The following is a 26,020-nucleotide window of genomic DNA, read 5'->3' on the forward strand; positions in this document are numbered from 1 at the left end:
TGGGTGTCATAGGTAAGTGAGAACAAGGTTCATATAGTGTACCAACCATTCATAATTTAGAGGAAAAGGTATTTCAAGGTCCCAAAGACACCAACTAATTTTGGTTTGAAGACACTGGATAAATCAGTCAGAAAGCACAAATGAAAAATAGTTAAGGAGGGAATTTAAGCAGAAAATGAAGAATTCGTATAGAATAGGTCATATGTAACTTAGGTGGCAATAGCAGTCGTATGCAGTGACCGAGAGGAAGCTGGGAGACTGAGAAGGGACAGTCACCAAGAAGCTGATTGGTCTGCGGGAGGGCTGCCAGGCAGCAGAGCGAGGGTCACACAGCGGTCCCTAGGAGACGGTCCTTTCTCCGGGGAGGGCCCATTCACACCTTTTAGACCTCCTCTCCAGACTGTCCTTGGCAGTCCCAGATCTAAGTCTCACTCTCCCCAGCCCAGTACTCACACATGAGTTACCAACTAATCGCTCACTAGGGGACCAATCACTGTCTGACTGACTGCTCACTGGTCGACTAATCAGCATCTGACAGACTAATCCCTTAATAGTTAACTGATCGTTCATTAGCCGACTAGTCACAGTCTAGGGTTTCCGGGCGAGAATTCCCACCCGTTCTCAGAAATTCTTTTCGCTTTCCTGTTCCCAAATCCTGAGAAAAGTTGGTCGGGAAATTGGGAAAATCGGCTCCTTGAACCCAGGTGGTGGGTAGTATTGGCCATCACTTTGTGGAAACGATTCATCGTGGAGAACAGAAAACAGTTTATATCTCGGGATTCGGGAACGGGAAAACAAAAAAAAATATCCTGAGAACGGGCGGGAATTCCCCCCGGAAACCCTAGTCAACCGTTTAACTGATCACTCACTAGCTGACCAATCACCATCTGACCGACTAACCCCTCACTAGTTAACTAGCCGACTCATCACTGCTCCGTCCTGGAGCACTGACTCCGCGCAGGGCGCCTCCACGTCTGAAACTGTCTTTCAAGCTGAGAGGAATGTGATGGAAGGGCTTTTTCTAGGGCATTACGTGCTGGTTTCATGTCACAACAATAAGCTTCAATGGGGAATAGATTTGGAGGAAAACTGCCAAGTGACACCGCAGAGTCGGCTCCTACCACCCTGGACAGACGCCATTTCCTGGCCTGGGTGCCAGCGGTCACGAGCAAACACAGCTGCGTATCTGAGTCTCGGGGAGACATGGTGGCCAGGAATCGCCCACTGTGCCCCACATGCTGGCTCAGGCCCTGGACTACAGCCTTTATCTGGCTGATTCTTCGGGACCCATTTCTTTAGTCTTAAAGGCAAATTCTCAAATCCTTTTGGTTTAAGAAAAACGAAAGCAACTGGCTTTTTCTTGCGGGGGGTGGGGTGGGAGTGGTGGCTGGTGAGGCTCTGCACCGCTGCCAGGAGGACAGCCTGTCATGTGGGCCAGGTGACATGCACGTCTCTGGCCACTCGCAGCCCAGCTCGCAGTGTTTATAGGGGAAAACCAGAACCGGATGGGGGCACTTCTCCTAGAATGCTCCGCAGGGCCTCAGGATGGGTGTCCACCGTGTCCACTCTGTGGGGACACCTGGATCATGGCGGTGACCAGTGACATGTGTGGAGAAGCTGGCTTGCCGCAGCCTTTCAGCAGGAAGAGCCCTAGGCCTCACCATGCCTGCGGCTCTTCACTTCCACCCCCCGAACTGATCATTCAGGGCGGCTGAACCTCAACACCGCAGGCCCCGCTTCTGAATTCTTCAGTAATCTGAGAAATTCAGTCCACAGCGGCCGGCTTCTGGGAAGGGGGACAACACGTACTGCTCCCTATTCCCCACTAAGCACAACTGAAACCTTAGACATCGTATATGAGACTCCAAAAGGTGGAGAAGAAGGCTGACCAGCCAGAGGAGTCCTGGGTTTCCTCCTGGGCTCCCACGTCCCAGACTTGGGGCCTAGAACCTGCAGCCCAGGACTCCTAAGGTACAGACAAAAAGCCCCAACAAAATCTGCTCTACTGAAGGACCAGCAGAGGGGCAGCTAGCAGGACAGACAGTAACTGCTCGATTCCACCCAAATACACAGAACACACTGCAGCCTCATCCACACCCTTACCACACTACAACACACTCCTGTCTCCAATCCACCCAAGATTCTGAAGAAGGCCCAAAAGGGGGCCCAAATTTTCATCCCCTCTGGGAGGTAATGCACCAGCCCACTCCCCGACCCAGTGTCCACAGAGACCTTGGGGGACCGGGATATCCATCACCACCTGGGAGTAACTAGGGGGGCCCTTCCCACCAGAATGGTGACAGCTCAGAGGAGACAGCTATAACAGAGATTTAAGTAAGATTCCAAGTCTCCTAATATGCAAAATGTCCTGGTTTCAAAAAATAATCACTCACAAGAACCAGGAATATCTCAGGTTGAATGAGAAAAGATAATCAACAGACACCAACAGGACACAGATGTTAGAATTATCTGACTAAGATTCTCAAGGTGCCATCATCACTGGATTTCAGTAGCAAGTAGAACACAACAGAGACAAATGAAAAAAATAACTAAGACTCAGCAAAGAAACAGAACGTCTGCCCAAAACTAGAGCTACAAAGAAGGACCAAATGGGAAATTCTGAAACTGTGAAATATAATAACCCCAATTAAAACTCAGGAGGTGGGATCGGTGGCAGAATCAGGGGCAGAGAATCAGTAAACCTGAGGACAGAACAACAGAAATTAACCAATCTGAAGAGCAGAAAAATGGACTGGAGAAAGAATGAAGAAAGCCTTGTGGACGTGTGACACTGTAACAGAAGCTCTCACATTCGTGTTGATGAGCCCCAGAAGGAGAGGAGAAAGAGGGCAGCTGAAAAAGGATTTGGCAAATAATGGCTGAAAACTTCCCAAATATGGCAGAAGACTGAAAGCCACAGATTCAAGATTCACGAACTCATAGGATAAACTCAAAGAAATCCATGCCAAAACACATCATAATTCAACTTCTGAAAATTAAAGAAAAAGTCTTGAAAGCAGACAGAGTAAAATAACACCTCACCTGGAGGGAAAAACACCACACATGACAGTGGATTTCTCATCAGAAACCATGGAGCCAGAAAGGAGTGGCACCACACTTTTCAAAGCTGAAAGAAAAGAACTGTCTTCCCAGAACCCTGTATCTGGTGACAATATCTTTTAGAAATGGAGGGAAAATGAAGACAATCTCAGATGAAGGGAACTAAGAGAATTTGTCACTTTAAACGAATGGCTGAAGGAAGTTCTCCAATAGAAGGGAAATGATATCAGCAGGAATCTCAGACACCAGGAAGGAGGAAAGAACATGGAAAGCAAAAATATGGGTAAAGAAAAGAGACTTTCCTTCTCCCCTGTGGTCTTAAATTATGTCTGATGGTTGCAGCAAATTTATAATTCTAGCTGATATGGTTCTAACGTTACGTGGAGGAAACATTTATAACAACTATATTTTAAATGCAGAGGGTGAAAGGATGTAAAGGGAGGTGTATTTCCACACTTTACTTGAACTGGTAAATGATACCAGGAGACTGGGACAGATATGTGTACATATAAATGTCACACCTAGACAACTACTAAAAAGGCTAAAAACAAAAAAATATATGATAAAAAATACTATATGTAAAAATAGAATTTAAAAATATGGGCTTAAAAACTCACAGGAAGTCAGGTAAAAGCAGAGAAATGAAAAAGAGGACAAACACAAAATACAGAATAAAATGGCAGACTTAAGCCCTAACATATCAATAATTACATTAAATATAAACTATCTAAGTATACCAATCAGAAGACAGATTGGCAGAGTGGATTAAAAAAACAGGACCCTGGGCTGGCCTGGTGATTCAGGTGGCTGGAGTGCCCGGCTCCTAATGCCGAGGTCACCGATTCGATTCCCACACGGGCCAGTGAGCTGCGCCCTCTACAGCTAAGATTGTGAGCAATGGCTCTCCCTAGAGCTGGGCTGCGGTGGGCAGCCGGAGGTCCGCGTGAATGCTGTGTACTGCCGTGGTCTGCCAGGAGCAGCTGGTGGTCAGCGTGAGTGGCTGGCAGCCATCGTGAGTGGCTGTGTGCTGCCGTCGGCTGCTGTGTGTTGCCGTGGGCTACCGTGTGCTGCCAGGAGCAGCTGGTGGCCATCATGAACGGCCAGCAGCTGGGGAGAGCTGCCGTGAGCTGCTGTGAGTGGCCGACCAATGACTGGTGACCAACTGCCTCAGCCGGGGGGCAGAGGGGGAGCGCAAGGCTCATAATACCAGCATGGGAGCTGTGTCCTCAAGCCTGAGAAACAACGGCTTGAACTGGGTTGGGAGGGAGGGTGAGGCGGAAGAACAGAAGGAGAAAAGCAAAAAAAAACAGAACCCAACTATGTGGTTATCTATAAGAAACTCACTTCAAATATAATGATATAGGCAGACTGAAAGTAAAGGGATGGAAAAGATATATTATAAACACAATCAAACAAAACCAGGAGTGGCTACCTAATATTACTGTCAGATAAAGTAGACATCCGAGCAAAGCAAATTACCAGAGTCAGAGAGCGACGTTACATAATAGGTCAACCCACCCAGAAGACACAGCAATCTTAAATGTATATGCACCAAACAACAGAACCACAAAATATGTGAGCCAAAACTTGGTAAGACTAAGAGGATAAATATACAAATCCACAGTTATAGTTGGAGATTTCAACACCGTTCTCTCAAAAACTGACTGAAAATAAAGAAGGACTCAGCAACCATCAACCAACAAGACCTAATGGACGTTTATAGAACACTTTTACCTAAAAACAGTGTCCGTGGAAAATATGCCAAGACAATCAATACACTGGGCCATACAAAAAAATAAGCCCTCAACAAATTTAGCAGAATTGATATCATACATTCTCTGACCACAATGGAATCAAACCAGAAATTAATCACAGAAAGATATAAGAAAAATCTCCAAATTCTTGGAAAGTAAATAAGACACTTCTAAATAATCCATGAGTCAAAGAGACGAAGTCTCAAGGGATATCAAAACATACATAGAACTGAATAAAAATGGAAATACAGCACGTCAAAGTTTGTGGGACAGCTAAAGCAGTGTGAGAGGGAAATTTATAGCAATAAATACATACATTAGAGAAGTTTCTAGTCAGTCATCCAAGCTCCCACCACAAGAACCCAGAAAAAGGAGTTAAAAAAAAACAAAAAAAAAACTGCAAAGAAATCAGAAGTAAGGAAAATAGTAAAGACAAGAGCAGAAATCAATGAATTGAAAACAGGAAAATGAGAGAAAAATCAATGAAACATGGAGCAAGTTCTTTGAAAAGATCAATAGCATTGACAAACCTCTAACAAGACTAACAAAGAAAAAGAGAAGACACAAATTACCAGTATCAGGAATGAAACGGGTATCAACACAGAGACTGCAGACACCAAAAGGACAATAAGGGTATGAATACTGTGGACAACTGTACATACGTGCATTTGACAACTCAGACGAACCATTCCGAGAACAACACAAACTGCCATTACTCACTGAACAGGACACACATAATTTGAATAGATCTATGACTATTAAGGAAATGGAATTCATAAATAAAAACCTTCTGAAAAAGAAACCTCCAAACCCAGATGGTTTTGCTGGAGAATTCTACCAAATGTTTAAAGAAGAATTAACACCAATTCTACACAATCTTTTCTAGAACACAAAGTAGGAAGAAAACTTCTCAACTCATTTTATGAAGCTAGAATTACTATGATATTGAGACAAACAGTTAAGAAAATTACAGACCCATATCCCTCACAAATACAGATGCAAAAAATACATATATAGCTGCAGCAATATATGAAAAGAATTACATACCATGATGAAGTGAAATTCATTCCAGTAACACAAGCTTGGTTCAATATTTGAAAATCAATCAGTGTGACCCACCATACTATCAGGTTAAAGAACAAAAGTCACATGATCACATCAACAGATGCAGAAAAAGTATCTGACAAAATTTAACACCCGCTCATAATTAAAAACTCCCAGAAAAATAGGAACAGAGGCGATCTTCCTCAACTTGACAAACAGCATCTACAAAAAACCCACAGCTGTTCCTACACTTAATGGCCGCTGTCCCTAAGCCCAGGACAAGGAGGGACATCTGTCCTCACTGACTCAGCACAGTCCTGGAAGTGCAGCCAGGTGAAGTTGGCAAGAAAAGAAACGGCACAGACTGGAAAGGAAGAAATCATTGTTCCTGTTTTCAGATGGTATGACTGTCTACATAAAAAAATCCCAAGGAATCTCTAGAATAACTTAGCCAGGTCACAGCATTTCACAAACACAAGTATCACTTGTATTTCTCGATGTAAGTGATGAATACGTGGACATTAAAAAAAGTACTTAGGTGTGAGTCTAACAAAACATGTACGGCCTCTGTATGCTGCAAACGACAGCGAGCTGGTGAAAGAAGCCAGGACTCTGAATAATGGTAGACACGCGCCCGCCACAGTCTGCAGGCAACAAGGTACAGGTGGCGCGTCTCCCCACACTGATCTGTAGGCTCAACACAGCTCCTTCCAAAACCCCAGGAAGGTCTTCTGTAACGGAGACAGCTTAGTCCACAATTTCTATGGGAAGAGAAAAGCCCAAGAACAGCCAAGACAATTCCGAAAAAGGAAGGTAAGTGCAGCAGTTACAGTTGTCAACATAGGGCAACATTGGTGGGGGAGTCCCACAGACTGAGGGAGAGAACAGAGAACCCAGAAACAGGCCCTGGTAGCTGCTTTTTGACAAATGTGCACAAGCAATTCAACGAAGGAAGGACAAACTCTTCAGTTAATGGTGCCAGAGCCATCAGACCTCCACAGGCAACCCCACCCCAAACCCAAACAAACCCCTTCACTTAAACTTCGTATCATATGCAGAAACTAACTCAAAGTGGAGCACACACTTAAATGTAAAATTGAGAACTATAAAACCTTTAGAAAAAACATGTAAGAGAAAATCTTTGGGATCAAGAGCTAAGGAAAGAGCTCTTAGACTTGACACCAAAAGCTCAGTTCATAAAAGGATTCATCAGAATTTAAACCTTGCTCCACAAAACCCCATTAGCCAAAGAAGGAAAGAACCCAAAGGTCCGTCAACAAGCGAAAGGTTAAAACCACTGTGAGCCACCCAGGGCCAGGGATGCTGCTGGAAATAAAGGAATAAACTGTAGGAAACAACCCAGATGAAACGCGGAAATCATGCCAATTGGAAAACGCCAATGACCAACATTAGGCATCGCAATTCCACTTGTCCAACATCCTGGACATGAGTTACAGAAACGGAGCAGAGTGGCTGCCAGGGACTGCAGGGGCGGGGCCGAGGGAAAGTGCTGCTGCTCCAGAAGAGCAGCTGGAAGGGACACACGTTGGTATCAGCACCTGCTATGACGTACTGCAGCTGACGAGCTGTGACCACTGGGGAACTAGCCGAAAGGCACACGGATCTGTTATTTCTGAAAACGGCCCATGAATCTACAGTTATCTCAAAATAGTAAGTTTAATGAAAACCAGAGTTTCACACTTACTAGAAGTAAGGTGGAGGAAAAGAGAACTTCTGAGAGAGGCCTGGCATGGCAGGAAGACTGGCCACAGGTGAGTGACAGCAGGCAGATGACCCCAGCACCCCACTCTGGATTCCTCAGAGGGGCTCTGCCCAGAGCCCAGGGTCCTCAGGGCTCCTTACTTCATTACGTTTTTACTGATACTTCAGCTGTCCCTCAAACACAGGGAGACCAAAAGGGAAATCTTGTCAGAGGAACGTGGGAAGCACAACCTGAGGGAATCCAGAGCCCAGCTAAAGGCCCCTCATGGACGGGGTGCAGCGTGCAGAGCGGTGTGGCCGCGAGCCTGAGCCCACGCCACCGACGAAGCTCAGCGATGCCATGGTGACACACGGGAGGTGACGATGCTCTCAGAACACAAAATGGACGGAAACAAAAATGCATGAGAAGCAGCTCTACCTGATGGTTAATAACTGAATGGCGGGAAAATCATATTTCCAAACAATCAACAAACTTCAGAACACTTGATAGAGTTGTGTCAACTTTCCCCACATTGCATGCTAGGAAAAGTCGCACATCCTGTTCCAGTGACTCCTCAGCTGCAGGAAAGAGAGGCTCAGGGTGTCCATACCTCCTACTGTTAGCATTCGCAGTCGGTCCTGGAAAACGGCAAGGTCTGAGAGCGGGGAGATGGGTGAGCGCGGGAGGAAAAAGACAGGTGAGTTAGTGAGGGCGCCCAACACCCCAGCCCTGCACGTCACGGGAGCACAAACAAGGTCACAAAGACACACACCGAGGGAAGGCAGGGTGGGGATGGTAGGACATGGTTGGAGAGCTACGTGGTAAACAGCTAGGGGGCGGGGAAAGGCCCTGGATGCTCGCTCGGCGGCCACTGGGCAGCGGCGTGAGTGTGCCTCCCCCATCCCAAAAAAGGAGCTGAACCATGGCTGTCCTGCTGTCCCGGGGACTCCAGACCCAGCGCACCTGGACACTTCGGGATGAAAACACTGGGGAAGAGAATGAGACAATGAGAAAGCCTCATTTTTCAGGCACCACTCCTCAGAACTGGGTATCCGGTAGTCTAGACCCTAAAGCTCAAGATTCTGCCGGATTCGAGAGGCAGGCAGGCCCCCATTCCCCATGTCCCCACTCAGAGAACGGAGGTGCAGGCAGGCGCTCAGCTGCCCAGAACACAACCCAAGAGCCCTCCCTCAGCTGGCACTTCAGTGCCGGCCACCACGCCTGGCAGGAAAGGACAACACCTTCTCCTGAGCCATCCTAGTCTGTCTTGCTGGGACGTGAATTGTCCCTTTGTTCAGCGAATTCAGGCCCGCTTGTCACCGGGTAGGCGCTCGGTGATCAGAGAGGGACCATGTTCACGTAACTTCCGCTAGAGCACATGGCTGCAATTGTTTCTTGTTAGTTACTGCTGTCTGGCTAGTCCATAAACTACACTTATCACAGGTATGTGGGCACAGAAACAACAATACACAGAGGGTCTGTACGACCCACAGCTTCAGGCACCCCCTGGGCATCTTGGAGCGTATGTCCGCAGGTAAGAGGGGACACCTGTACTTTTCAGTATTTTAAAAATGTGAATGAAAGACACAGACCGAAAGAGAGTAAAAGAAGACGTTCTGGGTGCCATTCACAGAGCACACAGGGTCCCAGCACCGGAGCATCTGAACACACGTAAGAAAATTCTGTCTGCTAGACACAGACGGGCTGGGGTTTGGCCGCAGTGCCTCCAGGGAAGCAGAGTACGCGAGGGGCAGGCACGTGACCCCAGGCCTGGGCGAGACTCGTCAGTTGGTCAGCTCCTGGGCATCCAGGAGGGAGGACAGCCTGGAGGAGGCATGCCCACCCTGCCTTAGCTCGGCCCTCGAGTCCCTTAGGGACCTTCAGCAGCCAGTAACGGCTACCTAACTGCTTTGTGCGCAGCAGGCCAGCGGAGACCAAGACCGGAAAGCTGACCAGGAAGCAGCTCTATTTTGAGCTGGCTTTTCCAGCCATGAGGGGCTTCAGGAGGGGGTGGGAGACTTCACCCCCGCTGTGCTGAGCCAACTCACTTAAGGAGTGAAAATGTTGTTAAAATTCGGGCTTTTAAATCGGCATTTAACTATTTAACTCAAGTTCATTTCCCAAGACTGATATTTGCAAACACTGTAAACAGGAGATGACACTTTATGCTTTCCTCCCTCTCATAGAATTTGTTTCCAGTCCTCCTTTAATTATGTGTAAATCTCAATCATTCTGTCATTGCGAGAAGCCACAGACGATGGCATCTTTAAGTTGGAACCTAACGCAAATGTTGCACTTGAAAGAGAAAAGGAAACTGAGGGCAGGAGTTAAACGGAGCTTTCGCCAGGTCCCAGACCAGTCAAGGGCAGCTCAGCTCAGACCAGAAGCCAGATGCCCCTCACCCCACCCCCACAAAGCCAGCTGGAGGCTGGCATAGGACCCTAGGCCGGAGCCAGACCATGGTCCACCTGCAGTCAGCTGGATTCAGCTAAGACGGCCACAGGAAGCACTGTCTGGACCTTTGCATCAAGAGCCCCACCCTGACCCTTCTTTAGGGCCACCAGGGGGCCAGTGCAATGTGTGCCCTGGGGTCTCACACTGGAGCTGCCAACTCTCCTCCAGGAAGTGGGATGGATGGGACAACCTGGCCCCTGGAACCTGGTCCCCAACATAACACATCTTGGGAAAAGACACCCATGCCTAGCAATTACCCGCACGATTATGGCACACAACCCACACCCAGCTGGGAAACTGTTCTAACTAATTATAAAATTCTAACTAAAGGTACCACCAAGCCCACCACCTCTACAATCTGGCTGCTGCATTCACAGAAGTCCCGCCTGTGCCAGGTCCCAAGTCTCCCGGTGCGTCCCCGAAGCTGCGGGGATAATTTGAGACGTCAGCATAGGGACCTTAGGCCAGCACTTCCCAGCCTTCTCAAAATTGGTCAGGAAAAGTCAAGAATGCAGCAGAAACGATTTCACCCATTCCACTTTCTTTAAGGAGTTCTGAGTGGACAACAGCTTGCTAGCACCGCAGACCGGCTCCTACCCCCACCAACGCAGCCCTCCAACGAAAGTGCTCGCGATGGCGGGCGTGAATGTCACTTGAGCCTCAGTGCCCCATAGAGAATGAGAAATGGAGCTGCACCCACAGAGAGGGGTGGGCAGCCCCAGGGAACCCTGAAGGGAAGGCAAGCTTGGGAAGGTGGCGGGGTGACGGGACAGCTTGCGGCCACTCGCACACTGTGACACGGGGTCCTGGCCACCAACTCCTGTGTGATCTGGGCTAATACTCCATCGCTCCTCTGTTTCTGGCTATCTACAGGTGTCCAGCAGCCACCATGTCAGAAGGCTGAATAATCACACTAGCTCAGCCCTCCCGGGGCGAGTGAGCTCCAGGCCCCATTCTGAGGATGTATTTAATTCCGACACCACCTGGTGGACAGCTGAGGACATGGAGGTACACAGCCAGTCCTGGCAGAGCCAGGCTGCAGTTTGGATGACACGGGGTGTGAAAGCGCTCGGGGAGCTGCCCAAGGGTCAGCTCCCACATATGTCAGCAGTGAGACAAATCAAGGTTAATTTCCCTAGGCACGCAAACGTACTGGGCTTACACTATTTCCAGTTTTTCCACCTGAAGGAAGAATTTATCATGACTTTTACGTCACACAATTTAAAATTCCCAAGGTGAAAACGCACTTTTCTCCGACAAAGGGAGGGCTGCCCCCCCACTTTCTCCAAGTGCTTCTGAAGGGCTCCTGGCCAGAGGAGGGATTCTTCCTCCAAGGAGCACAGTACACTCTGGGGCCACTGCTGTGTCCCCAGGTTTATAATGCTCACCCTCCCTGTGAGAAGCACAGACACTTGGGACGCCATTCCCGAGGCGGATGCAACGCAAGTCGAGACAGCCTAGAAAGAACTAGAAGGGACGACACAGGCCCTGCCTCTGCCTCTGACGAGAGCTGTGTGCTGAGGAACTGGGCAGTGTCTGCCGAACTGACTTCTCCCCTTCACAGACTCATCGTCTATGCCCTTCAGCTGCAGCTCTGCCCTGACCTGACCTGTCTCAAGTGGGACAGAGGACAGCTCCGAGCTCCCCAGGCTGTTCTAATGGGACGACAACCACCAAAAAACGTGCACGTAGATACCAAGAAGCTGGCACCCAGGGATGCCACTGGGGGAGCAGGCCCCCACCTACAGATACTGTCCCTTCTTGTTCTGGTTGGATGCTCGGCCATGTCAGACACGGCCCAGGCCCCCCGAAGCACCGACAAGGGACCCCTGCGGGGTGTGGGCCAGGCCCCTCTCGGGGAGGACTCACGGTGCGCGAGGATACAGGAGTGACGAGCACAGGCTGTGTCAGGCCGGATGTCGCAAGGCTACGTGTGAGGAGCCTCCAAATCCAGACGCCGCAGAGAGAAGGCTGCCCCTGGGAGCAGAGCTGGCACCACTGACTAAAGCAGCAGGACTCAACACACGCCCCGCCTACAACCTGAACTGGCCGGTCCAGTCACGTTCTGGGGGCTTCTCTAAGCTTTCCTCCTGAGACGACTGCAGCACAAGGAGAGTGGGGGAGACCACACGCCCACCGTCCACCGAAGAGCAGACAGGGCAGCGCAGACCGTGAACGCCGATGCTAGAGCCTGTGCTGTCTGAGACCAGCTGTACCTGCCTTGTGCCTGGCTTCCCAGGCCGTCACGTGGCCGAGCCCACAGGCGCACCTGGGCCCTGCAGAGCATGAGACCGTCACGCAGAGGAGGCGAGCCCCGTCCCCTCACAAGGAGCAGAGTTAGGCAGGGCGGTAATCAGGGCTTTCATTCGCATGCAGTGTCTCGGGAAAGCGGCCCATTTCAGAGTTAGCCACGTCATCATTCTGTGGTACAGGTTAGCAGCACGGTGACTAGAGCAGATTAACTGGAGGAAGCGGCTGCGGTGTGAGCCCAGCCACGCCCTGCACGTGACAGCGGAGGGGTGCGCGTGAGCGGGACGGCCGCCGCACGCCACACGTGCCCCTACGCACCGGGGACGCCTTCCAAAGTTTCCTGAGTGTGATCACCGGCATTTAAGAATTGAGACACCCAGTGCACAGCTCGCTCTGGAACTCGCCGTGTGTCAGAGCGGACAGACGTGGCAGCGGGCAGAGCAGCACTGTACTGAGCTCTGGGACCCGAAAGCAAACGAGCGAGTCCCGGGATTATCTTCTGACCCACCTGCCCAGGGGGGTCATCTTTTCCTGTGTCACAACCTTTTCTGCCCCAAATTTCACTTTCCAATTTGGAGACTGAGACAGTAGAGCTCATACCATCTGGCTGAAAAGCTGGGATGAGAATAACTTGCCCAAAACACACTAAGGCTGGCTGCATTACCAATCAATTTCAAGTGATCAGATCGAAGGAAACTTAAGAGTCTTTCCCTTCCGCCTGTGGACGTCCTGGCTACCACAAGCTGGGACACAGAGAGGAGCTAAGCAGCGCGGCGCTGACCGCTCCCAGGCCCTCACCAAGTTTGTCTGTGGATGAGATAATGTCAGCGGGCACGGACGAGTCCAGATCAGCATCCAAAATTCCCAGGGGGTCCAGCTGTGCTACATGGTGCCCTCGTATCTACGAAAGGGCCAGCGATGGAGAGGGAAGGACACACACAAAAGGACAGGAGAAAAAAAAGAGGGAAGGGGTAAAAAAAAGTAAAATTACATTAAAATTAGTGTTTACAGATTAATTCTCACCCACGTTTGAAGAAACAGTTACTGGAGCATCATCAAAATTTACACAACTAATTCCGAGAGGATCAAGTTTTGCAATGTGGTGACCCCTGACCTGGAAGCAATAACACAAGCAGTCATTAAGCAGGGCTCGCCAGCTGTGGGACAAAGTTACACGTGGTCAAACCTCCCGACAGCACCAATGAGCCCAGAGACAATGTTAACCTCCAATCGTCGGCTTGAAAAGCACGATTGGGCACAAACACACTTTCATAAAAAGGGACAAACTCCTCAGCTTGGGAGACACTTGGTTATCTAAAGAGACCCATGGGCTGGGGTCCTTACAGTGTCCCCGGATAAACAGGAATGGGCTCTGCCGAGCACTGTCACCCCTGTGCTGCCTACTCAGCTTAGAACAGGACGAGGCCCCAAGGAAGAAGGGGCGGCTAGTGCAGGGCAGGCACAGAGCAGTGTGAGGTGACCCGGGACCCGCCCGCCCCGCCCCTGCAGAGGCCGCAGGCTTAGGGCAGGTGTCAGACAAAGGGGAGCTATGACAGGGACTCTGGCATCTGACCTGAACTGTCTGAAAAACAAAAGGAGGAAGAGACCCTTTCTGAGTGTGTTTCCTGAAGTCCTGGATACTTTCCCATCTCCTGCTGGCATGTAAGAGGGAGTGGCCGTGGTGTGCCCACAGAAGTGCCCACTGTGGGCGGCACGTTAGAGCGAGGCCGTGCTGTCCTGACAATGTGGCACCTGCACTGAGGTCAGAGGACGCCCGACGTGCTGCAGAGACTGGGCCCGGAGTCCCCTCCCCAGGGGGATTCCTCCTCTTTGGAGCCACTAGCGACCAGGTGCTGAGGTCTGAGGCCCAGGCTCCCCCCATGCCAGGCGGCTCTCCTGGGACAGGTTCCTAAGCTCCGACAAAGGCCCGGGGACCAGGTCTGCCCCCTCCCCCACAGTGGGGCTGACTGTGAACAGGAGCGATGATGACCCTCCCTCACCGGTCTCTCCTTGGTCTGGGGGCTCTGCTGTCCCCCAACTCCACAGGTTCATTTCCTCCTGTCCTATTGGGCGCTAGCCACTGACACAGGGACAGCACCTCCCGGAGTGGCACATGCCTCCAGACACTGGCACTCCCTGCTACCAGGCACTGACAGTGTCTCCCTGTGCGAAATCTTCCCCGCCGTCTTATGGAAAGAAACGGGGAGCTGTTTCCAGGGCTGGTGCTAAGGCCAGAGGGTTTGCTCAGGCGGAGAGGTGGTCCTGGCTGCTTTCCTTTCAGCACATCCCGTTCTGCAGGCCCAGCCCCCCAGCAGCCCCACGGTACCTGGTAGGCCCTCTGCAGGCCCAGGCCCCGGCAGCGCCCGCCGTACCTGGTAGGCTCTCTGCAGGCCCAGGCCCCCCGCAGCCCCGCCGTACCTGGTAGGCTCTCTGCAGGCCCAGGCCCCGGCAGCGCCCGCCGTACCTGGTAGGCCCTGATGAGCGACTGCACCGCCAGGTGGTCCTCCACCAGCTTGTCCACATTGGTCTGTGCCTCCACCAGGGGCTGCGCGCGGGCCGTGGAAAACAGGGCGCCCGGGCTCAGGGGGAGCGGGCTCTGGTAGGCGGTGCCTGGGGGCGCCCCAGCATTGGTGTTCCGGAAAAAGATGTCCCATGACTGAAGAAAAGGAACACACGTGTCACTCCACTGCTCACCAAGGGCATCGCACTCATTCTCAGCCAAAAAAGAACTGTTCTTGGCAGGCAAGCCACGTCCTGGTTACACTCGTCTCCCGGCAGGCTGGTTGGTGGCCTCCCCCTGCTCTGGTGAGCTGCCTCAACCCCCCAAGGGCAGGTCTCACGGAGGCTGGCCCTGCTGCCCTCAGGCCCTCGGGACGAGCCCAAGCCAGATGCCCTGTGGCTGCCCTTCCATCAAAACCCCCAAGGCCCGAGGCAGCCCAGAGGCCTTCCCACCCAGGCTGTCATCTGCAGCGCCCTCGGTCTTCAAAGCCCTGACACACCGCCTGCCTGCCGAGGGCTCTCTCCAGACCTGAGGCTCGGCACAGCCCTGGGGGGGGTGGGGGCCAGGCCGCCTTGCTCATGCCTTACTCCCCAGACACAAAAGCAGGACTTTGCATAAGAGGCAGCCCAGGGCTCTCCCTTCGGGAGCTAAGGGCTCAGGGAGTGCGGGCAGAGGAACTTTGAATCTGAGCTCTGACATCTTGGTGAGTTCCCTACCTTTCTGGGCTCAGTTTTTTCATCTGTAAGGTGAGAACAAAAACCCGTACTCCCCACAGGTCTGCTGAAAAGCCTGAACCGCGTACTTGAGCGCTCAGCACGCAGCCTGCCGGCAGTAACAGCCTGGTCAGCACCTCTCAGTGCTCACGGAACCGACCCGTTGACTTCTGCTTCTATGTTCAGTTATTTCACAGTTGAACAATTCAATTGATAATCTGTGTAGATACTGTGCATTACAATAATTTATTCATCTCATACAAAGGTATGAGTTTTTGAAAAAATATATTGGAGATCAGAGAAACTAAGACTTAATAAAATTCCACTAAAACAAAACAAAACACCCAACCTGTTAAAAATCAGGAAGTTTGGGAACATGAAAACACAGCCTTTCTTCTCTGCCACTGATTTTCTAGAGTCTACGATTGCCCCGTCAGTACACTCTGATCAGACTAGTTGGAGAGTCTGGAGAGAAACATCACCAGATTGCGCGCCACCAACATGCTGTCCAGATGTGCTCCCCTGCAGCTTGGCAGGGGCTCAGTGGGTCTCCTGTGTTGGGACAGGACACATGTACACCGGGCGTCCCCAGGAGACCAATGCCTGCTGCTCCCAACCACAAACTAGAAACCTCGCTGTGACCGGGCCGTCCACCTCACAAAGGGCAGTGTGGCCTCTCGCTGAAACTGTTTCTAGGGGAGCTCTGCGGAATGTTTAAAGCATCCTCCAGCAAGAACGCGTCCCCCTGCATCCAGGAACTGCATTAACAAACCCAAGCCCGGGTGAGAGTGGGGACCACACAACACAGAAATGCACTAAACAGCAGAGGAACACACTTTCTAGGTGACTTACAGCTTCATACCGATTTATTAAGGTGTTTTAACAAATCACACTCCTCAAGGTCTCCTGTTGTCGCCCTTCTGGTGGATTGTCAGTGTGCCAACTGAGATGGGCTCTCCCTGGACCTGCCCCGACGCCAACTGTTAAGGACCTCACGCCCCGGGCGCCCCTCTGCACCAGGACTTAGAACCTCGAGGCATTCATTCTCTCAGCCTCCCCTCAAGCCACTTTCCACCAACACTGGCTGAGCCCTGCTCCACTGCACACAAGGCCACCAGGGAGAGAAACTGACGACTCGTGACAGGAAGGACAGGCTACCTCAGTGTACCCTCCCGGGTGAGGTTAGGCCCCTGCTTAGCATACACCTGGTTCATGCCAGCGACATCAACGCTGACACACTTCCTGCAGCTTTTCCAGCAGCCCAAGCACGCTTCCTGGCTTCTGCCCCGGCATCCACTAATTGAGAGCCCGGCCTGCAGGGAGCCCCTCCAGTATGGCGGCTGGTGGGGCAGGAGTAGCCCAGCCTCACACAGCAAGGACCGACAGCAAGCTGCCCCTGCCACGTCAAACCTAGTCAGCTTTCTTCTCTACCCCAAACTAGCTCCAGCGCTGGCGTCCCCACCCTCCCATGTCCACACCAAGTCCTGCTCTGGACACACACCCTGGGGTTGGGCATGACCTTAAAACCAAGTAGCCATGGCGGCAGTGCCCACGACGTAGACTTTCTTCGAGCCCATGGCCAACGCTGAGGACAGGTCCAGAAACACAGGGGCAGTTGCCCAACAGCGAGAGCTCGGGTCAGGGTCCCTGCCGGACAGTGGCCTTGCGTCCTGATGGCACCAGCTGCTTATGGACCCAGAGCCAAAAGGCAAAGCAAAAATCACAACCTGTCCTCTCTCCAGAGAAACCAGCTCTGAGTAACAAGAGCAGCAGGTGCCTCCCTCATGGCTCTGAGCCCGGGAGTGCCAACCTCACCCTCCCAGGAGCTGCAGGATGGACACACAGCGCCACCAGGCAGGGACCCTGACCAGGGAGAGCGAATCTGGCAGTGACCCTCACAGAAACAGCGCCTCTCACCAAAGCTAGGGAACAATGACATGGAAAGAATTTCCAGGGCTGATGCCTGAGGGCACAGGGCCCTTTCAGCCCAGGCCCTGGGAGGGCAAGAGGTGCCACCGGGCCTCCTCTCTCTGAGCTTCTCTGGTGCTTGGGATAAAACTCCCGGTGATTTTTAATTGGCCGAGGACAACTGCACAGGGGCCCTCCTGCTTGAGCTGGAGGCAAACGGAACACTGGTTCATACGGGTACTCCAGGGAGCTGGGACCCACTGGGACAGAACTCGCCCCTGCCTTTCCTGCAGTTCATCCCCAGCGCACACACCCTCACGTGGCCCTCCCTTGCATGTCCTGGGCTAGCAGGTGTGGCCCTGCCTGGCCCAGCCCAGCCCTCAGACGAGGAGACCACACTAATGACAGCAAGCCCCCTGACCTGAAAGGTTTCCACATTTCAGTGACAGAAAGCTCTGGACTGTACACACCTGGCAAAACCCATGCACTGCAACTTTAAACGGTTATATCAAGGCCAGACCTGGGCTTTTGTGCGGGGTGGGTGCCTTCTGCGTCACACAGGGCCGGGCTGGTGGCATTCCTCCTCCAAGAGTGCAAGTGGGACACAGGCACATTGAACTGCCCAACTGCCATGTCGCACGACTAACTCAGTAAGGAAACTGTCCCCCTTGGCCTTCGACAGTCTGACACGCAGACACTCCGTCCTCTGCCCGCCAGAGCGGGAGGAGTTGGGACCTCGGCCCGAGTAGGTCAGCTCCCCCTCCCGGCAGGGACACAGGTGCCAGGATGCTCTCAGCACACGTGAGTCGTGTCCCCAGACGTGCGCAGAATGCATTGCATGAAGAGGTGACAGGGACTCAAAGGCTTCCTTCCACAATACTACTGGGGCTGCCTCTGCGCGGTGTGCTCTGCAGTCTGGGGACAGAAAAGGTCCTCGACAAGCTTGTGGCTCTCGGGAACAACAGGACAGACCAGGGGATGTGTGATTTCACAGCAGGTGCCAGTGCTGAGAAGTGAGGAGTGGTGGGTGTGAGGCCACATGGAGGGCACGTGGGTGAGCTGGCAGACAAGGCTGGGAGGGGGCTGGGACCATGTGGTGCTAGGGGCAGTGGTGCCAGGCGGGATGCCAGGGGTGGTTGTGCCAGGTGGGGTGCCAAGGGTGGTTGTGCCAGGGGCGGTGGTGCCAACGGGCTGTCTGGCATGGTATCAGCTGTATGAACCCGGAGTGCCCAGAGTCCAGAGACTGGACCCCACCTCAGAGAAGTGCTGACCTTGGTAGGTGTGGTATTGCTAACCAGGGAATGTAGGTGTGAGCGGTTCAGTGTGAAACAAATGGACTTTGCCTATTTATTGTCACCAGATCACAAGAGTCTCAGTGCCAAGTCTCCTGGTTGTGGGTTCCCATCAAAGACCGTTCACGGAGGACTCCAGTTTCGGAGGGTGGCAAACACTCCTCCTGGCGCCCCTCACCTGCCCTAAGGCCAGCACGAGTGCCATCTGACATGCACCACTGAGCCGCCCCTGCAGGCTGGGTGAGACCAGGAAGTCACGTGCGCTATGTGCCTGGTCCCTCGCCTGCAGAGGCAGGAGGACACCGCACCAGCACAGCTCTTCACACTTTCAGAAGCACCTGTCCAGCACTCGTCTTTCCCACGAAGGGGACGATCAGAGCTTCACCTGGGTTACTACCATGCAGTCCAGCTGCCAAATTCCACAACTCTGGGTTCTGACTGGCTGGACCATTTCCTCTTGTCCAAAGTCCCTCCCAATGCCACTCCTGAGGCTGCCCTGCTGTCCTCACCCCAGCAAGAAGCAGAGTCCTGCTCACGCACACCCTGATCACCCGATGGCCATCCAAGAATGGACCAAATCCCAGGTTCAAAGAGCATCACACAGTGACAAACTAATGACTGCCGGTCCACTCCAGAGCCCAGCACCGTCACAGCCACACTAAGTTCTGACACTAACGATGCTTTCTAGCTGCTAAAAACACAGAACTTGGCAACGTGTCGCCAAGGAAAGCCAATGCAAGCCATCTGAAACAAGGGTTTGGCCAGGTGAGGCCGTGTATTCAGTGCACAGGCATGGCTCCCTGAGCCAAGGATGGTCCCCAGTGACGCGCTGGCCGCAGGTGCCTGTCTGGCCAGCACTTGCACAGGGGCTCTTGCAGCTTAGAAAGTGCTGGCAAGTTGTGCACGAGGTCCTAAGTGCCAGTCCCTGTGACACGGCCCGGCTCCGGCCAGCAGGGAAGGCTGCCCCGCGCGGTCCCTACTCCCTGATGTGCCCTCTGTGCCCTGCACCTTTCCTAAAAACACTGTGTCACTGCCCTGACCGTCCTACCAGGAGGCCTGTGGTAGATGCCCACCCCCACAGAATGCACGTGCTGCCTTTCAGACCCCCCCGCCACCACACGGGTGCACCCAGACCCAGCTCAGAGCCCACCACCGCATCCACGAGGCACTGGATTGGTCTGCCTGACTGTCACCCTGGCACTGTTCATTCTGGAAGCAGTTAAAAGCGGGTGTCCTGCCTGGGTATTCCCCTGTCACGGAAACCAATCGGTCTGTGCTGATTAGAGCGGTGCCGTCCTTCCAACCCACAAGCAGTACGCTGGGAGGGCATCACCAAACACCCAGTAGCTTCTTGGTACTGTGTGCAAGCCGAGTTTCAATGAACAGTGATGTCAGCAAAGGGACGCTGCCTCGGCTCCGCCCCATGGGACCTACTGAGTGCAGGACACTCCCTGGTCTCTGCCGGGAGGTGGCGGCCCCATCATCCCAGGCCCCTCCCACACCTCCCACAGCACAGCTGAGCCCTGTGGCATCTAAGGCCTGAGCCTCTCTGCCCCTCCCCCCAGAAGGCACGGAAGGCAGCACGGCCCAGTGGCCTGTGGCACCAGGCGCCACACGTGAGGGGCCTGTGGAGTGGCTCTCACTGCAGCTGGTCCATCCATCCCGCCCGACGCCCGTCAGGCTCTCTGCATTTAGCTGTTGTTGAGCCTGTGGTCCCTGGCCCTGCCTGCAGCCACCTCCTGGCAGCCACTCGACAGTCCACCAAAGCCATCCTGAGTGCAGACTGTCCACACAGGTGAGGGCTCGGCTTCATGCGTCCCTAAGTGTGCAAACACACACCCTTTCCGGGAAAAACACTGCGCTGACAGTTGGGGAAGGCCCTGTCAGGAGGTCTCTGCAGCTGAGGCTCCTCCCGACGAAGGAAGCTCAGTGTCATCCCACTGAGATCCCACCAGGTACACGTGTGTCCCACCCGAGGCCAGAGCACAGCTGGAGTGACCCTCGGTGAAGCCGCGGCAGTGTCAGCTACAGAGGGAAAGGCACGTCACACATCCTGTGCTGGGGACGAGCTGTGCCTGCTGTCCCCCACTTGTCATGTTCACTCACAGGAAATGACAGCTTGTGTTTCAGGAGCATGGCCAGCAGCAGAGCTGCCAGGGGGAGGACAGCGTGGCCGAGCTCCAGGAGGCAGGACTGAGTCCAGGACGTCTGCCCGAGTGGCAGGCTAGACGGCAGCGGCTGCTACACCCTGACAAGAGATGGATGCAGCGAACAAGGAGAGCAAGAGGCTTCCAGAAGTGGCAGAGGGCAGTGCAGGACAGAGGGCCCTCCCAGCTCGCGGCCAGGCCTGTGGGGGCACCTGGTCCTCTACACAGTCCTCCAGCCGTGTTTGTCCTCAACGCCAAGGGTACTGTGGCTCGGACTCTACGCGGTTGTCGGACAGAAATAAAGATGCTGCATGTGACTTGTCCCCAACATGGCCGAGACCCTAATGGGGGGGGGGGGCTGCCCTGGCTGCAGATTCCTGCCAGGTCAGGGAGTCGCTGGCTTGACAAGGTGTTTAAGCCTGGAGGACGCGTGGTAGGGGGTGGGGAAGGACCGGGCAGCAGGCAGGGGCTGCAGCTCTCAACAGCCGCAGTACTTGACCACAAATATAATGTCCACAATTCAACGTTTACAAATCAAACTTTTCGGGTGGCTGGTTAGCTCAGCTGGTTAGAGCGTGGTGCTAATAACACCAATGTTGTCGGTTCGGTCGCCACATGGGCCACTGTGAGCTGTGCCCTCCTTAAAAAATGAAATAAAAGTTTTCTTTAAAAACCGGGATATAACAATCAGCTATAAACCGTACAACCAAATGTGAAAAGGCAGCTTTAAGATAATCACAAAGGTTTGACTAATCCCCAAAAAGCAACCAGCACAGTCAGCTTTATTTGTGAAACAAGGAAATAAAGGGTTATCTCTACCAAAAAAAAAAAAAGATAATCACAAGTACCGATTACAGTAGAGGACGGCCTGTTCATTTTGTTAATTTCTCGTTAAGAAAACGCTCTACTAGCTGGAGCTGTGCCCGGACGTTCACGGCAAGAAGACACAGGTCTATGACCTGCCTTCATGAGCTCCTTCTACACAGACCAACAACCGGAAAAGCGAGTGTGGAGAGCAGCTCTTTAGAGCCTGCAAACTGCACAGAGCTGCCCATGGCGGGCGATGGCTCTCCTCACGGATGCTCGCTTTGCACTTCTCTCTACCATAAATTTGGAAACATCACAAAAAGTTTAAAAACTAACGATAGGAAAGCAGAGAGAAGAAGGGCGGGAGGGGGAGACGCTAAGTTTGTTCTGTTTCTGCCGGACTCGGAGAAGTTCGTGCTGGCTGTTCCCCAGGTGCTCTGGGGACGGAGGGAGACAGCGACCAGTCAGCACAGGGAGCCCAGCCCATCTCGACGCACACACGGGACGTCAGAAGGACACTCAACCTGACTCTCCAGATCTAATTCAGTACCTTGACCTGAACTACATGTTCTACAGCCAAATGCGGCCTTCTTAGTCAAGCCAGCCATTCCTAAGGCCTTCCTCCCTGGTCCCAGATGCCTCTGAAAATCTGAACAAAGGTCTGTGTCATGTCCCTTGGAACATGAGCCCTGGCAGGCCCAAGGCGAGGCACTCAGCCCCACTGTGCTGATGGGGGGGGGTTGGGGTGGGTGGGTGACTGCTGCCCACGCACTGCTTTACGCCACCCTGGCCCTCCCCCTCAAGAAGGTCTGTGTGCCCTGGAGAACCCCAGCAACAGAAGCCATTGCATAAAACGTGGCTGGAAGACGCTAATACGCGTGCCCTCACTGAACTGCAAAGTCCCTTTCTGAGATCCTCCACCCACTCCCACCTTAGAATCTCATGACGAGGTGCCCACGCTGACCCTCAGAGCCCAGGGACCTGACCTCCACCCTGGATTCTCCCCCTGCAGACCTCCCACTGTGCTGTCCCACCCTGGGGACGATGGCCACCGTGACTGCCCCCCGCCCCCCCAGCCCAAGGAGCCCTCAGGGCCTGCCCCGATGCCACGTAGTAAAAATACTTTTCAAAAAATAGGCAGAGCACAGAGGATTTTTAGGGCAGTGAAACTTCTCTGTGTCGTGGTCCAGTGCGGAGCACTTGTCACTATACATTTGACCCAAACCAGGGCACACACAACACCAAGCATGAACCCCGCTACAGACTATGGACTCTGGGTGACAATGACGTGTCTGTGCAGGTTCATCAACCGTAGCAAAAGTCATGACTCTGGTGGGGGTGGTGATGGGGGGCTGCATGTGGGAGGGGCTGTGGGAACTCTGTGCCTTCCTCTCGATTTTGCTGTGGACCTAAAACTGCTCTAAAGAATGAGTTTTTAAAATAATAATAATCGTAATGATATCAACACAAACATTACTAACGCCAATAACAAGGTACCTCAGGAATGGAAAAAAGGCTTTTCAAGGAGAATCACGCCCTTACACATCACTGCTGTAGGGTCAAGTCCCCATGAAAACCTCCCAAAGGCTCTGCAGGAGCCGCGGAGCTGGTCTGGCCCTTTCCAGGTTCCACCCACAGAACCACGGGACCGTCTCCACCGTCCTGAAAGCAGATTGTTCCCTCGTGTCCACCCAGATGTTTTCCTCTCTGAAACCAGCTGTAACTTCCGAAGACCTGCTTGGCTCCACACACAGGGCAGGTGTGGAGGAAGGAAAGCACAAGCCTGAGCACCAGCTAAGAGTCTGCTCCCAAGACCCCTGGGCTGAGTTACTCCAGAGACAAGCTTGCAACCACTGTCACCAGACACCTGCAGCCTGCACAGCACAAAAGGGCCGTTTGCACGGGCACGTCCTGCTCTGCAGTCCCATTTACAGCCCAGGAAAGACTCCAGAGGTCCCCTTGCTCAGGTGGCCATGGGCTCCATGCCCCCTCTGCTGAGCAATGAGGTTCGGGCCAAGAGGTGGCGCTGCGGACGAGACCCGCTGTGTCTCCAGCAGTCACGCGGGAGCATCGTATCTTAAATGTCACCAACACCTCAGGGTAAAGCTTATCCTCGGGGCCCAATGGAGAACCCACAATTCGCAAGGAAGGAAAAGATCAAACCAACAGTGACGACGCATCTCTGTGCCGACCCCTGCCATGTCCCACGCCTTGCCAGCAGGGGCGAGGAGCCTGGGCGGCTCGGGTACCCCCGCCAGCTCCCACACTGGGCCAGCTGCCTGGCATGGAAACCAACAGTAGTCATCCAAACCCACAACTATCCACTGGCCAAATGCTGAGGCCTGCCACCAGGGTGTCCTGCACTAAGCACGTCAGACGAGAGGCGCTCAGCCGGCAGCGCCTTCCAGGTGAAGACGGCAGAAGGGAGCCTCCGTGCAGTTTTCTCTCGAGTACAGAACAACAGGAGACTGCGGTGGGCACTGAGTGACACCAGTATCACACGAGGTCTCGGACGCTGGCTGGAGGAGGGTCCCCAGGCTGGTCCATGCTGGGGCTTCCTTTCTTCGCATCCCCACCCTCCAGCAGCCTTGCTGAGGTCCTGGAAGTGGTGCAAGCGCTTCTTCAGGTCCTGGTGGGTTAGTGGCCGCCGTTCCAGGGAGTGGTGCGTGTTGGCCTGGCGGCCGCCTGCCTGGGGCCACACACAGAGGACGGCGCTCCTGAGAGCCTTACCTTGTGAACGCTCTTGGGGTTCTCCAGCCAGGCGTAGTACATCTCCTCCACGTAGTTGGAGCTCGTCCCACTCAGGAAGGGCTCTGCGGCCACTGGCGCTGTGTAGCACCGGATGTGCCCAAACGTCCTAGAGGCCGCTACTCTGTTCCAGGAAAACGTCCTAACAGTCTGGGAGGCTGTCAGTGGCCTCAATGTGGCCGCACAAGTCCTTAAGTGAAACATTCTTGTCCAGAAGTTCCTCACAGCCGCCTGCACAGAAAAGAAGATGGGTTAGAGTTTCAGCAGACAGGACTCCTGGGAAAAGCCGCAGGCTCGACTGGGGGACAGACTCCACGTGCAGGTGCGGCAGGTGGCCTGCTCCGGTGTCTCCATTCACAGCCCGAGGACACGGCTAAGTGAAGTCTGAGGGGCACACCCCACTGCACAGTGCAGACACGGGACGTGCTCTGAGTTCACACACCATGTAAAACAACCAGGAAAGGAACAAGGACAGACCGATTACGGATTAGACCAGGACTAACTGGAAAACGAGATTCTCTCCTCCACCCGGAAACTACTGAGTGCCTGCTGGGCTCATGGTGTTCTGGAGAAACAGAGAAGTTGGGGAAAATTCTCCAATAATTTATCTTTGAGCAGAAGAGAAAGAACATTTTAACAAAACCACAGAGAGCAGCGAGCGCCTGAGGCACAGAGTGCTAGCAGAACTCATGGGAGCGAAGGCGCAACCACCAAGGGAAGCTGGGAGGTGGTGGGGTGGGGATGGGGGGTGTTTGCAGGGCTGAAGGGAGGGCTCAGGAAGCAGAAAGACAGAGTGAGAAAGTGGAAGGAGCACGGGGACACGCAGGAGGAGTGTGGGGTGGGGACAGAGACGAGGGCCAGAGGGAAAGCATTCCTGCAGGTAGGAAGGACACGCTCAGCCCTCCTACCTACGCACTCTGGGCAGCAACCTGACATGCTGGACTCTCCATGAGCCCACAAACCCCTCCATCCTACAGAGCACCCCTGAGTTTCTGCTTATGTCCCTCCAAGGTCACAGGGCCAGCAAGAGCACAGCCAGGCTCCCAGCCCAGGCTTCCTGACAGCAAAGTCCCTGTTCTCCCCAGCCCTTCAGTGATGGCACCCCCAGGCTGGAGAGGGAGAGAGAGGGAGAGGTCAGGGCTTAAGGGGAGGACAGCTTGGCTGAGACAGAGAGAGAGAGAGAGAGAGAGAGAGAGAGAGAGAGAGAGAGAGAGACAGAGCGCGCGCCTATGCCTGAGCGAGGAGATGGGATGGATAAACCTATTGCTTCTGATCTGAATGGACCCTGCACTTGAGGTCATAATTCTACGTAATCTAACTTATAACTCTAAGAAAAGGAGCCATTTCATAAAAGCTGATTGCCCTCCGCACCATGCGAGTTTATTCGAACTGTTCCCAGGAGGTCTGGAGCCACTTCCAACAATCCGGATTGCCTCTGGGCAGGGACCCTGTCAGGAAGGGACACAGCAAGAGGGGCCCTGGGAGGGGAGGGGTGCCCAGGCAGGGGCTCTGGCTCACCATGGCCCTCTGCAGGATGCGGGCACCCAGGAATCTGCCTCGAAGCAAGCGGCCACCTGCACACCTACCTGGACGAGGTCCAAGCCGAGGCCTGTTGGCAATTACAGAAATGCACGTGCGTGC

The 26,020-nt window shown here is 53.4% G+C and overlaps 1 protein-coding gene across 5 annotated transcripts in view; it reads right to left on the reverse strand.

The window, feature by feature from the left end:
• The window catches only part of OGDH (oxoglutarate dehydrogenase), a 59,277-nt gene that overhangs the window by 20,450 nt on the left and 12,807 nt on the right, over positions 1-26,020 (reverse strand). Inside the window, exons 2-5 of one of the 5 annotated variants that reach the window (XM_019731638.2) lie at positions 24,362-24,610; positions 14,729-14,920; positions 13,063-13,165; positions 8,171-8,215 (exon numbers count right to left, since the gene is read on the reverse strand). In XM_019731638.2, coding sequence (XP_019587197.1) covers positions 8,171-8,215; positions 13,063-13,165; positions 14,729-14,920; positions 24,362-24,583 — 562 coding nt within the window. In that variant the 5' untranslated portion in view covers positions 24,584-24,610. Of the gene's footprint in view, positions 1-8,170; positions 8,216-13,062; positions 13,379-14,728; positions 14,921-24,361; positions 24,611-26,020 lie in introns of all 5 variants that reach the window. The other 4 variants (XM_019731634.2, XM_019731636.2, XM_019731637.2 and 1 more) reach the window with 4 other exon arrangements.

The sequence above is a fragment of the Rhinolophus sinicus genome, linkage group LG09 (assembly GCF_036562045.2).
Source record: "Rhinolophus sinicus isolate RSC01 linkage group LG09, ASM3656204v1, whole genome shotgun sequence".
Classification (NCBI taxonomy): Eukaryota; Metazoa; Chordata; class Mammalia; order Chiroptera; family Rhinolophidae; genus Rhinolophus; species Rhinolophus sinicus.